Genomic DNA, 15,240 nt, shown 5'->3' on the forward strand with positions numbered 1-15,240 from the left:
TATATCCGTCAGCCATCTGTCTTGATCTGTCGATAGGTATCACATCTAAAACTGTAAGAGATCTCAGGAAACTATTTTTTTAATATGGACTCATTGTCTCAAAACATAAAACTCAGCCATTTCCGTTTCAGCGTGATCATCCTAACATAAAATATACCGAAAAATGCTTCTTGAAATGAATTCAGCGTCCTAAGAACGAACGTAGTCCTTAGTTTTATCCGTTATTTCAACCTTACGAGTTACACACTTTTTTAGTTTATACACTGATCGTCACGAAGAGACAAAATAGCTAGAAGCAATGCCTATTAGATTACAATCTTTCAGGACCTGTAAAATATTATCCCCAGATGCAAGTAATCCCATATTTACCACCAGATCTTTCAAACTAGATTCGTTGTTGGTATATTAGATTTTTCTACGGGGCTCCTAATATAGTCGGGAGGCAGAACACGTGGTTGTAAGGTTTCGTTCAACCCGAGAGAGTAAAAACAACCGGTGGGCCTAAATCAAGTCACCTATCCTCATCATTTCTAGACCGCCGGTCGCTTAATACGAGCTGAAGGTTCCCCCGGACACCCTCTCCCCCTCTACAGAAGATAAATGAGCGTTTGTAATAAAAGGTCATATCTCCGAAACTAATCAAGATATTAACGAAATTTCTTTTGCCGTTTTATCTGTAAGGTGTACTTTACAATTTTGTCTATTCATGCTTTGGATAGACCCAACGGATTTTCGGAAAATTTAACAAACATTAAAAACGGACATATTCTGTCCTTAATATTTCCTTATTTTACTCTGTATCTCCTCAATGAGTTGCGATATGGAAAGAACATCCCTAATTAAATTTGTAGAGCATTAAATTATCTTTCCAACGGCACCAATATTGTTAGGTTTATTTCCAGAATAGCCCAACAACGAGGTAAGTTTGAAGGCAAGTGCGCTTTGATTCGAATGCTCATGCTCCGAATGGCACCTCTGAATTTCAGCTCACGTCAGTCAATGAAAGCTTTGTTTCCGAGATAAAAGCCAATTCTTTTTCAATATTTGAAGAACCCTTCTCACCTTTTCTAACTTGAGCTCTCCAGCACTGTCATGATCATTTCTAGATCTCCAGTCACTTGATACTACCGTGCGTTAAGGATCACCAAATTTTGAGATAAGTAGAGATGTCTTTTATAGTGTTACAATCCATTTACAGTTGATATTCAGAATGATTTCGATTTTTCAACTATTTGTGTGCGGCATCTCCATCGGTCGTTGAAAATAACTCCTTATTTCTTTAACAAAAATGTTTATCTTAACATAGTGAAGAAGCAGAACATATAAGTAATGTAAGAGCATATGTAAAGATGTTTTAAGTGAGAACAAACACCACTTATAGGTGATATACAGTGATTGATGACATCGTTGTACACCTAAAGTCTATTTCTAAAATCAAGAATGGGCCTATATTTTCTCAATGGTCACTTTAAATGTGTTTTTGCAGAAACCTCAATACTTATATTTGTATGTAATTTATGAGAATATTACATCGAACTTCATTAAATATTTCCTAATTATTAGAAACAAGCAGAACTATAATAATATTCTACAGGGTGTCCAATATACAATGCAACCCGGAGTTTGGGATAGAACTTTTGAACCTGAAGTGATACGCGAATAATGGTTATACCAAAATGAAACCTTGTTCATGTATATATTTTTAAATTAGGAAGCAACGATTGAAGTACACTAGGAACCACACAGTGTTGCCAGATGTAACCGAAGGTGTAAATCAATTTTTTTGCAAACCATGTAAATTGACTCACAACTCATACGTATGGATGTTCTGTTGTTAATTTTCAGTTTGTTTAATTGGAGAAGCTTGAAAACTATGGAGCAGATAAAAGAATTTTTCATCCGATAACTAATCGGATGAGGCCTCTGTAAGGGGGAACTAGGGAAATCGTAGTTTTCATAAATGAATTGGCAACTTTTCTTATGTTTCAGTGCATCAAAAGGTGTGTTCAGGATCTGTCTAGATTATGCAATTCGTTGCATCAAGCAACACTGCTATTCATTTCTATGGGGCTATTTAAAGCAAGAGGTATACAAGAAGAATTCTCGAACTATTCAAGACCTGGAAACTAACATTAGCAGTACCATTGAGAACATTAACACTTCTAATCTTCGTAAAGTTGCTGCCAACCTGGTGGAGAAAAAAACAGTGTTCGAATTAAAACACGGGACACTCGCAGCATCCCCTGTAGAACTGGTAACTCATTTCTGATAGTAGTAATGTTGCCGGGTGCATGTAAGTAAACGTTTTATCATGACAATTTCAAAGTATTTCATTGTTTTGATTAATTGCATAATGTAGACAGATCCTTAACACACCTTTTGATGCACTGAAACATCAGCAAAGTTGCCAATTCAGTGTTAATTTATGAAAACTACGATTTCCCTAGTTTACCCTCACAGAGGCCTTATTCGATTAGTTACCGGTGGAAATGAAAAATTCTTTTTTCTTCTCCATAGTTTTCAAGTTACTCCAATTAAACAAACTGAAAACTCACAAAAGAACATGCATACGTATGAGTTATGAGTCAATTTAAATGGTTTGCAAAAAAAAAAAAAAAAAAAAAAAAAAAAAAAAAAAATCGGTTACATCTGGCAACACTGTGTGTTTCCTAGTGTACTTCAATCGTTGCTTCCTAGCTTAAAAATATATGCATGAACAAGGTTTCGTTTTGGTATAACCATTATTCGTGTACCACTTCAAGTTCAAAAGTTCTACTATTCCAAACTCCGGGTTGCGTTGTATATTGCACACCCTGTACATTATCATATCAAATCTGCTCAAAATATTTGCAAATTACATATATCTTTAGTCTTTTGAATCCTCATCAGATGAATCATTTTCTAGTACATAAGTGTTTATGAGTAAGTTATAACACTTGTTACCATTACAACTACAGGTTTTCATGCACTTGACTGAAGCCCACACACACTTGCAATTGTGTCCTACATATATTTACATGAACAAGACTTTAAATCTGGGCAACTTTTAGGTATAGATTCCTATGTGGTTCATTTGGGCACCAATTTTTCCATTCGTAGTTTGCTGACCAAATTGTTCGGGTTGAAGGAAGTCAGTATTCGAGTCGCTGGCGTGCCGCCAGATGTGTTTGATGTGGAGCATTATAGCATACTTCGTTAGTGGAAGTTGGTCTGGATTTCTGTCAGTCAGAATATCAGGACAGACAGCATTGAACGAAAATTTTTGTGAGTCGGTGTAGAGATTCACCACAAATTCTTCTGCACGTACTATCGTCTCATCATCCACATTAACAGATCCGAAGTTACTTAACAAGTATGATTTTTTTTTAAATATACATTCCATGCATTCTTTTTCCAATTCCTGCGAACTGATGGTGGTGTCGCTTTCAGTAAGTACATGGAATGCCGGCAAGGAATGGCATATTTTATCTTTGAGCTCATTCACAATTGTGTGGATGGGAATACCTTGTAATTTTATTGTTCTAGTAGACATCCATATTTCTTCTGCCTTAATTATTTTTAAAATGTATAAGGAGAACAAGCATATCGATGTCTCTGCAATCATTAAGCAGCTGCTTATAACCGCAGTTAGAAGCGTGGTATGCATGAAGTATTACCCTCGTATCAGCCTATTCATGATTAGATTTCAGAAATTTTAGGTCTTCCCCCTATGAAGTAAGTCTGTAAATCCACCTAATATGATAACTAACTGTTCGCCTTTCAATATTTGCGTACAGAACCTAATCAGCTCTAAAGAAAGAAGTGCTGCGATGTCAGATTTGTTTTCAGGCAAATCAATAAAACATTTCCACTGCTGAAGAAACGGACAATCTCGACATTCAATACTTCTCCGAATCAGTCAATAAGTACTTGATGTTCGCCTAAATCTTGTATCTCATTTAATAGAACATGGACTGTAATTGTCGAATAAACCATCAATTCGTGAGCACGCCCTGTTTAGAAAGTACAGCACACATTTTACAAAAATATCCGCTAAATCACCACTAGTCAGTTCACAGAAATTGAAAGAAAAGAAAGAAAAAAAAACGGAATGTATATTTAAAAAATCATACTTGTTAAGTAAATTAGGATTTGGTAATTTGGATGATAGAGACGATAGCACGTGCAGAAGAATTAGTGGTGAATCTCTACACCGACTCTCAAAAGTCTTCGATCAGTGCTGTCTGTGCTAATTGGTCGGTCACAAATAAAAGAAAACATCTTCCACCAACGAAGGGTGCTCTAATGCTCCACATCAAGCGAGCACACCTTCGAACATATATTTGGCGGCTCCCTAGTTACTAGAGTATTGACTTCGTTCAACCCGAACATTTTGTTTGGCAAACTATGAATGGAAAATTGGTGCCCAAATGGACCACTCAGGAATCTATGCCTAAAGATTGCTCAGAGCTAGTCTTGTACAATCCGCGGCAAAAAACCTGCAACATGAGGATGTAAGTTTATTGTGAAACTACGCCTAACAGCACAGGGAATGAACATAACGTCTAAGTGTAACGAATCACACCAGAATAAACCTCGGCCTCCTCTCGTGCACACTTATTTTGGAGCAAAAGACTTCGTCATTTCACAATAAACTTGTATGCTCATGTTGCAGGTTTTTCGCCGCGGATTGTACATGTAAACATATATGCTACACAAACAATTGCAAGTGTGTGTGGGCTTCATTATGTACCTGAAAGTGATTCATCTGATGAGGATTCAAAAGACTAAAGAAATAAGTAATTTTGCAAATATTTTGAGCAGATTTGATATTATAATATGGAATATTATTATAGTTCTGCTTGTTTCTAGTAATTAGTAAGTATTTAATGAAGTTCAATGTAATATTCTCATAAATTACATACAAATATATTTATTGAGGTTCCTGCAAAAACATTTTTAAAGTACCATTGAGAAAATACAGGAACATTCTTGATTTTAGAAATACCCTTCAGGTGTACAACGATGTCATCAGTCACTCTGATATCACCTATAAGTAGTGTTTGTCCTAGACATCTTGACATATGCTCTTGCATTATTTATATGTTCTCCTTTTTCATTATGTTAAGATAAACATTTTTGTTAAAGAAATAAGGAGTTATTTTCAACGACCGGTGGAAATGCCGAACACAAATAGTTGAAAAATCGAAATCATCCTGAATATCAACTGTAAATGGATTTTAACACTATAAAAGACATCTCTACTTATCTCAAAATTTGGTGACCCTTTAACGCACGGTCGTATCTAGTGACTGGAGATCTAGAAATGATCATGACAGTGCTGGAGAGCTCAAGTTAGAAAAGGTGAGAAGGGTTCTTCAAATATTGGAAAAGAATCGGCTTTCATCTCGAAAACAAAACCTTCATTGACTGACGTGAGCTGAAATTCAATGGTGCCATTCGGAGCATAAGCATTCGAATCAAAGCTCACTTGCCTTCAAACTTACCTCGCTCAAATTTAATTAGGGATGTTCTTTCCATATCTCAACTCATTAGGGAGATACAGAGAAATAAGGAAATATTAAAGACAGAATATGTCAGTTTTTAATGTTTGTTAAATTTTCCGAAAATCCGTTGGGTCTATGCAAAGCATGAATAGACAAAATTGTAAAGCACACCTTACAGATAAAACCGGAAAAAGAAATTCGTTAACATCTTTATTAGTTTCGGAGATATGGCCATTTATTAGAAACGCTCATTTTTTATCTTCTGTAGAGGGGGGACCTTCCGCTCGTATCAAGCGGTCAAGAAATGATCAGGTTGATCCAACTCCTTATTTTGGAGACTTTTCCAGATAAGCCGACTAATAGTGTATCAAGATTCTAGTGCTGTCCTTTGTGAAAATCTTAGCAAATTGTCACTGCGCAAAAGTCAGAACGTAAAGTCGACGTAGTGTAAAACATGGGTTAGTTTGGTTTAAATTTTGAAGTAAGTGAACACTACTTAGAATTCAAAAATAGTTTCGCCTGAAATATTAATTCAAAGTAATTACGTCATTAAAAACTGGCGTATGCAGAAGAGTATAATTTACGTTTCTTACTCGTATTTCGAAAAAGTTACATTAATAAGAAAGTTACCTTTGTGTGTAGCTGCACTAAGTGTACATCCATGACTGTATAAGAGAATCCCCGATGCTATTGTTAAATTTACAAGTACGCTTTTATAATTTGACAATCTATGGTCAGGAATTCAGCTCCCATTGCCAGTTCCCAAATTGCCTCATGATATTGGACCAATATCAAAAAATCTGGCATCACAGGGAATATATCCGGTAGCATGCACGCTATTTGGATATATATTTGTGTAACAAAAGATTTTTAAAATGTTTTTAAAATTTCCTTCATATAAATAAAAGATAATTATTAGCAGTAATGTAACATAAACATTCTAGAACACTATTCAAAATTGTCAGTGAAAATGGAATTTTTTAATTATTATTATTCCAGTATGCTATCTGCGCTGATCAGCACTCTGTTGTGAAAATTCACATAGTACCGGCAGTGCAGCGTTCAAACAACGTTGTAAAGGAAAGTGAAGAAGTGCTTGAAAGAAAACTAATATTACCGGCGAAGAGAAGCCGATGTGTGACCGCACATTTTCCGCTAGTTATGAGTGTCAAAGCCAATTGATAGTGCCGGGTCCTTATGGACTCTTGTACCGTGAATTTCATATTATTATTAGTTAACTGAAGATATTGATCTAGTACATGTACTAATCATTAGGTCAGAATTTTAATAACTACAAAACGTCATTTATAATTGTGTAACAAATCATCAGGTTGAGGACCTTGAAATATTGAGATCCAAGAGACCCGTTCTGGGTTTAAAAGCAAGCACAAAACTTCGCTAAAATGGTAGTGAGTGAAGTGGGAACTGACTACACTGAAGGAGTGAGGTTTCAGCAAAAACAAAGAATGTATCAACTCCTTTTTCCCCAGTCTCATAAATTTGTATTTCTTGAATAAAACTAGGGAATAGAAATGTCCACAGCTGTGATAGGGCTCTAAAATAACTGTTTTAAGTGGTTTGTCTAAATCTTTTGCACACTGCTAGGAGAGGCAGTAACACAGACCGTGCTGTTGCAAATCTTGAAATTGAACAAATAATAATAATAATAATAATAATAATAATAATAAATAAAATAAATTGAGGGCTTGTAGTAAAATTATAAATTCGTGGGTCAAATCCTTTGTCTATCTGAGTCCATGCAAATTTTTGTAACGATCTGTTCTTTGCTAACTGAGAAACAGTCAAGTATATAACGCGTCAAGTATTTTTTAGTTTAATCGTAGGGGTAGTAGTGACAGAGTAGATGACAATTAGTGTCACAGGGAGAAACAGTTTATTAAATTGTATCATCACGAGAATGAAGCAGTTCTTCTGTAACTTGGTCACACACTTTCGGATTAATGGTGTATTCATAAACTAAAATCAATAAAATTTCTGCAGGCACTTTTCAGATGCTTTAGCTTTCGGTAGTATTTAAATTTTAAGTCACTTTCTTGTATTAAAAGTTGCAAAATATATGTTGAATACAAAAACTTGTACTATTCAAAATGCCGTTGACACAAACCAAGAAATATAATATTCTGCGTCCTATTACAACGATTGCTTTAATCTATCAACGATGTTAGAATAGGCCATGAAAATCTTAACACATTCTAGTGAGTCTGAATGAGATAGATTACGGAACAAACTAAAACTGAAGTAATTTTCTTGGGATGATACTAAAGGTATAACTTGTACGAAAGATTATAATTGACTAAAGAAATAATAAACACTTCTGACCAGAGTATATACACTTGTTTATTAAAAACTAAATTACAGTGTAACGGTTTCGACAACTTAACGTTGTCTTCATCAGCAGTTAGTGTCTGATGAAGACAACGTTAAGTTGTGGAAACCGTTACACTGTAATTTAGTTTTTAATAAACAAGTGTATATACTCTGGTCAAAATTGTTTATTTCTTCTTTAGTGAATTCCAGAGTCGTGATGGATAGAGTTGCATATTATTACCTGTACACGTCCAAACAAAATCCAGGACCGAGGTGAAAGTCCTAGGAGGTAACTTAATTTTTTGTCCGGTTTGCTTATATAATCTGACATCCTTTGAGTGTAATCTGATTTTTGGGTAGTTTTTAAAGGAAGGTCTAAATACAACTATGCTCTACTTGGGAAACATAAAGAATATTATGTAGAATATATTTAGTAGGATCAAAGCTTTATAAAAGGTTGCTTTTAAATTTACATGAACCTAGCTTATGATATAATCGATTGACCATATTTTTCTTTTTTCAGGTGTAAGATTTAAAGTGGTGAAGGTGGCCAACGTCTCACTTCTTGCGCTTTATAAAGAGAAAAAAGAAAGACCTAGGTCTTAAAATATGTAAAGTAACGTAAAATAAACTGGATATTTAAAATCCTTTCATTGTATTGAATACTCTCTGCCCTTCTTGGAGGAAGAATTCGTTCAACATCTGTTACTGAATTCGTCAGGTGTCTTTTTAATTAGTCAACATTCCACTGTTGAAAGTTATTAAAACGAGTTAATTTCGTTAAAACTTGTTTTCTTGATTTTTTTTTTATTTTTTTTTTTATTTTATATGCTAGCTTGAGAGGTTAATGGTGAATTCATTAATCAGTGGTACGTGCAGAGTAGATGTGAGCGTGGGAATTTTAATGTGGAACAGTTCATCTGTTGGCTAGGAGATAGTAAGTCCGATCTTCGTTTCCAAAAGAGTTGAAGATCTCAAGAAAGAAAAAAGTAATTTACTTGCACTGTCAATATTTAAGTACATAAATCAACATCAGGAAAAGCGATATACGTTAATATTTCTGTGCATACGGCGAGGATTCCGCTCCAAATTCCTTAAAAACACAATTTTTTCAGCGAAACAAGTAAAGATGTTTGTTACTTATTTTCTGTTGTATTTTTTGTAAAATAGAAATGCAAATGCTGATGTGAAAAATATTTAAAATTACGAATATATATAAAAATAGTCATTCGCCACATTATTTTTAATTAGGGCCCAATAAATTATTTTAAAGGGCTCATTGATAGGTGTTCACCTCTGGTGCAGGTCCCTGGTTTGTTCCCAGCTTGCGCCACGCGAGCTTTGTGGTGGCAGTATGTTCATGAGTTGTTTTTTCGTTTCCTTCTACCCTCATTCCACCATTTCATTCATTATCATGACCAACTGCCTTAACCTCGGTGCGTGTTCGTGGGACGTTAAACTAAAGAATTGTTAGTTTTCTCGCCGAAAGGTGGCGATGTTTCGAAATTTAACTTATTAAAAGAAAATGGAAGTATAATACTGATGTTTCATAATATTCAAATATCTATTTGAATATTATTTCGCATTTTAAATTATTAATATTCTGGAATAGTTTAAGTCGATTCCTCTTAAAATTTCAGTAGCCTATATTTACGTGACTCAAAGTTCGTCGAATTGACTGCTATTTGTAAAAGTATGTAGAGAAGAAAGTTTATAGAGTATTATGTGCTATTTTCTCTCCTGTAGAACGTCTGGCCAGAAAGTACATTCGGAGGAACAAAAGATCCTAATATGCACCATTTATATTATGTACGATAATTCTAAGTAAAATACGGCAATTTTTATGTTTCGTTGTAAATGATTCCAACCCTGTTCAACCACAATCACAGCGAGCGTCCGATTTAACATTTTTACTGTGTGCTAAATGTTGATTTACACAAATGTCAAGTAAGATATTCAAAATAGTATTGGAATGAATGAGTTGCTAACATCTCTTTTCGTCTTGTTATGGGTACGTGCAAAAGTTATATCCGATTTGTGTGATTTAACTCATCTAGGACTTTGATTAATCACCAGCATAGTCAATAACCTCTTTCCGGTAGAAGATAAATCCCACGCCGATAAAACTCCGAGGAACTCACGTAAGGTAATTTTCATAGCCTCCTCATAAACATGGATCTTCTCAGTGAGGTAGGTTTACAAAACGCGAAAAAGGTGGAAGTTTAGACCAAGTCAGCGGAATAGGGTGGATGGGGTAAAACCCAACCAAAGCTCATTAATTTCTGACGTCTTGAAGTACAGTGGAGTCCCGCTAATCCGAACTAATTGGGACCGAATCCTGTTCGAATTAACCAAAATGAACAGTAAAATCGCGGTTCGAAGTGAGTTAACGGGTCTATTGTGTTGTAATACATAGTGTATAGTAATATAAAACACGTTTTCTGACTACAGTATATGCGCTGTACTGAAAAGATGTTTAAAATGGAAAAACTTGATGCCTTTATTTTCCCACGTACTGTACGTACAGTAGTTACAAATCTTTCCGTTAGGAGTATTATCTTTGTGCAGTTCACTCTACGAAAACATGTACCCATTTTCATCATTTTAGTTAACCCTTAGATTCATGGTATGAAAATTATACATAAATGCATATGCAGGGCCTCCGAGGCCCTGTAGATTTTTCAATGGAAAAATACACTTTTAATATATATATATAAAGCTTTTGAACTCTAACTATGCAGCATGTATACTAAGAGCTTTAGTGATTTGATTATTATTGGGATTATACGCCTTTTATGACATTTATATTATCACTACAATGACTTAAGTAATATTAGTTCCTATATCACAATACATAAACTTTTCTAAGCATATGCCGTCCAGTTTGCAAAGTTCAGTAGTTCAGGAAACACTGTTCACTTATGGGAAGCATGAGTTATAAACTAACTTACTGTGTTGCTTACAAACATTGTTTCCACACTTGGAGCATGTCAAGGTGCTTTTTCTGTGAAGATCGTAAGGACAGAATCCGCATCTCCTCCTTTTTGGTTCTCCAGCTCTGACTTCTTCTTCGGTTGGCTTGGAAATTCCACATCTTTTCAAGGCATCTTGAACTGACTTTGGGAGATTAGGTATTGGAAGCCTCATGATCATCTGAGGTTTCACTAATTCTTCTGCGAGTTCTCTAAGAAAAAGACGACGTTTGTCTGTTCTGTTAGGAAAATAGTCTGGATGTTGAGTGTAGAAGACAACATAACTGTTCAAAGCTGCAACATCCATCATATTCGTCCATAATACAAAAGGCCACCTTCGACATTGTCTTTTGGAAGTATAGCAACGAACTTTCTGGTCCATTCCGTCGACACCTCCCTTTGTTGAGTTATATAAACTTATTATTTCCGGTTTCTTCTTCGGATGGTCTTCAACAATGGATTTGTCATGATGCATTGTACTAAGCATAATTACTGATCTGTTACTTTTGGGTACGTAACTTACAAGAGTGACGTCATTTTTGAAGTCGAAAATTGAAGATCTTACTTCTCTTGAGAGGGATGCTTTCAGCTCCTTCGGGATGTCAGGTTTGTTTTGTCTTATTGTTGCCACTATTGTGATTCCTTGCTGAAGCATATCCTCTGCAAGACTAACACTGGTAAAATAATTATCCATTGTTACGTTTCTTGAAGAGTTTTTCACGGTTTGAGTGAGTTCTTTAACAATATTTGCTCCCAAATTTCTTTGAACTGGCTCATTTGGCTTCCTGCCTGTATATATACACCCATCAACAGCGTATGATGATTTGGCATTGCACAACCAAAAGATCTTTATGCCATATTTGAAGGTTTTTTCGGTATATATTGGATGAAACTACCCTTCCGCGAAATGGCACTAATTGTTCATCAATCGTTACAAACTGACTGGGAATAATTACTTTTCTGCAATTATCAAGAAAAAGATTCCACACATAAATAATTGGTGCAAGCTTGTCCGTTTGCAGACGAACACTTCGTGTACGCTTGTCGTCAAATCTTAGTGCTTTACGGATATCTTCAAACCGGTTGACAGACATTGTTGGTTTGTAAAGAGAATTAGACCTCTCGTCCAGGAATAGCTCACGAATAGGCACATCTCAACTCTGTTCAAATCCTGCTTGTAACAGAATACCGAAAAACGCATTCATTTCTTCAACGGAAACGTTCTTCCACTGCTTTTCCTTTTCCGTTGCTAATTTTCTCCCTTCCAAATTAGTGCAATGTATAATTTCTTCTATTATGAAACAATCCCATGCGTCTTTGGGACACGATGTTTTCACTTCCCCTGAAACACCGGGGGTACACTTTACAATATTATGAGCTCGGGTACGTGATTTAGACGGAGCGTTCTTCTTCCATACTGTTCCATTTACGCTAATGAAGGTATCATCTTTCTGTGTTTGTTGTATGCACTCACTGTCACTACAATACTCTGAACCTGATGAAGAATAGTCCTGATCACTTTCCTCACGAACACTAATAGGCCGAGCAGTACTAGAACAATCCTCAATTTCAGAGTCGGTCGCACTACTATCGGATATCACTGTGTCTTCGTCAAGACACACACGCACAAAACTGCCGAAGTCTTCGCCTGATGCTTTCCTTTTCTAAGTAGAGGCCATTGTAGCACCAAATGTAATACGAAGCACACGAATCTTCAACTTACAACGGGAACACAAATACATTCCAAAAATAGCAAAACCTTCGGTAATTTATAAGTGCCAAATAAAACAACAAAACTCATAATTACATCAATATCTATTACATTCTCCAAAATCGATATAAACACATTTTATTTCTTTGCGAATTTACAATGTAAAATGCTTTGGGGAAACAATCTACAAGAAAATCACTATCAACGTGCGTAGTGCCATCTATTGACAATCTTAAAATGTATAAAAGCACCCAGTTATTCAATGCCAGGTCTGAAAATATTATAGAAAAATATATTTTACGTCAACAAGCTAGAACATAATGCAATGCGAACGCAATCTGGTCAAGGGCCTCGCAGGCCCTGCATATGCATTGATAGGGTATAAATGAAAAAATGCAAATTACTAAAAAGCGTTGACAGCTAATGGGTACAGAAAGACAATACACAATGTACATCCTCTATCCGAAGATTACGCAAAGCCACAGCCTTTTACACAATAAAATATTTCAAAGGCTAAAGAAACAAAACTACATAGGGCCTCGGAGGCCCTGCTTATGCATCCAAGGGTTAATAATTTCCTAAAACTGCCTCTTTCCGCGACAAAAGTAAATAAATAAAATTTTCCTCCCGGACCTGTTCGGATTATCGGGACTCCACTGTACTATGTAGCTTTCCCTTATCATATAGGATGATATACAGATGGTGATCGGAAAAATGGAAACACCTGTAGTTGGCAACACGTCAGATGTATGGGTTGGCTGTGGTGTCGTGGCGCCCGCAGCGCTGGACCGCTGGTGGTGGTGTAAGGTCTGTCTCCATACTACGTCAGGCGCAGTGAAACAGCAGTGTCCAGTGGCTGCAGCAGACGGAGGTAGTGTAAAATGGGAGACCTCTCAGATTTTCAAAGAGGGCAAATTGTTGGTGCGCGGTTATGTGGAGTGAGTGTGACGGCAGTGGCTACTAGGTTAGGTGTGTCGCGTGGGACAGTGTCGACGGTGATGACGGCCTACACAACACACGGGAAAGCCACATTGGGGAAGCGGAACAGTGAACGGAAGAAAATCATGAGTGACAGGTCACGCCGGGTATTAAAGCGCATTGTCACGCAGAACCGTCGTGCCACTGCGGAGCAAGTGACGGAGGAACTCAATCAGCACCTCCCCCACCCTGTTTCGACAATCAAAGTCCGCCACGAATTAGATGGCATGAATTTACGGGGTCGTGTTGCACGGGCCAAACCGCTCATCAGGGACCATAACGCTTTCGCACGCGGCAAATGGTGCCGCGACCATGCAACTTGGACCGTTGAGGACTGGAGGAGTGATATGGTCGGATGAGTCATCCTTCACCCTATTCCCAACCTCGGGCCGTGTTTGTGTGGAGAACGCCCAAAGAAGCTTATGATCTGCAGTGTCTCCGCCCAACTGTGAAACATGGCGGCGGCTCGGTGATACTGTGGGCCGCCATATCATGGTTTTCATTAGGTCTGTGGTCACACTTAGCGGACAAATCACTGCCAACGATTATGTCGCAATTTTAGGAGACCACTTGCATCCTATGGTCCAGATGTTGTTCCCGGACAATGACGCCATCTTTCAGGACGATAATGCACCCATTCACACAGCTGGCGTTGTTGCAGCGTGGTTTGAGGAACATCGGGATAAAGTTCAACACCTCCCCTGGCCCGCCCAATCCCCAGATCTCAACATAATTGAACATCTGTGGTCCGTCTTGGAAACACGACTCCGGTGACGATTTCTACCTCCATCCTCTCTCTCAGAACTGGCCGATGCCCTGCACGAGGAATGGTGTAAAATTCCACTTGCTACCATTCACGACCTCTATGCCTCCATCCCACGTCACATCAAGGCTGTTCTGAAGGCGAAAGGTGGCCCGACACCATATTAATATGGTAAGTTTTAATTTCGTTCAGGTGTTTCCATTTTTCTGATCACCATCTGTATATTCCCTTGATGATTGATGTGGCCTGGACGCATAGACCACTGATTCCCGCAGTCGGTTTAGCTGTTCACAGGTAACATTAATGGTTTAATTAGGTTGTAAAGTGTCTAAATGAATTATGCCTTGAATATCCTACCACACCCTCAACACCTTGGGATGAAGTTCTTGTTTGGACGTCGATGTAGGCAGTTCAGAAACTCGACACGTCCTCCGAAGTTTCAAGTTTCGATATATAACCCACACATCTCCTATGGGAATCCGTATCAAGAAAGGTTCATTTTTGTACAGAAAAGCAACGAAGCACGTGTCACGACTGCCCTTCTCGTTGAATTGCACTCAGCGGATGTGGAATCCAACGGTCAAACTTCGTGGGGAAACCCGGCCTTCTTCCATTTTCCTGTGTGTACCTGGAAGGATTCCGCTAATTCATCTACAGTTAGATTCGGACTGTCATAGCTTGGTCCAGATCCTCTTCGTAAAACGCTGATGGACGCCCATATCGTGGTTGATCTTGACCACTTCTGTCGCCGCCCCTGAATTTTCGAAACCACAGACATGTGCTTTCGTCAGCTGCAACCTCACCACAGACTTGCTTTTAATGTTGTGGTAGGCCATGGCAGCACTACTGCCTTTATCGAACTCGTACAGTAAACAGTGTTTGATGTGGTTTTCATTGGTCGCCATTTGATCGGCACTCTTCGGCTACGAACCAGTAGTACACACTACCAGCGTGCTGCTGCAATTTTCTCCCGACGACGTGAGCCCTCTTTCCAGTTCATGA

At 37.5% G+C, this 15,240-nt stretch overlaps 1 protein-coding gene across 1 annotated transcript in view; it reads left to right on the forward strand.

Annotated features, from left to right (window-relative positions):
* Positions 1 to 8,461, forward strand: part of RpS23 (ribosomal protein S23) — a 32,315-nt gene extending 23,854 nt beyond the window's left edge. The window contains exon 4 of the mRNA XM_081759353.1: positions 8,338 to 8,461. Coding sequence (XP_081615479.1) covers positions 8,338 to 8,420 — 83 coding nt within the window. The 3' untranslated portion in view covers positions 8,421 to 8,461. The remainder of the gene's footprint in view (positions 1 to 8,337) is intronic.
* Positions 8,462 to 15,240: the final 6,779 nt, after the last annotated feature.

The sequence above is a fragment of the Thermobia domestica genome, chromosome 5 (assembly GCF_964235325.1).
Source record: "Thermobia domestica chromosome 5, izTheDome1.hap1.1, whole genome shotgun sequence".
Lineage (NCBI taxonomy): Eukaryota > Metazoa > Arthropoda > Insecta > Zygentoma > Lepismatidae > Thermobia > Thermobia domestica.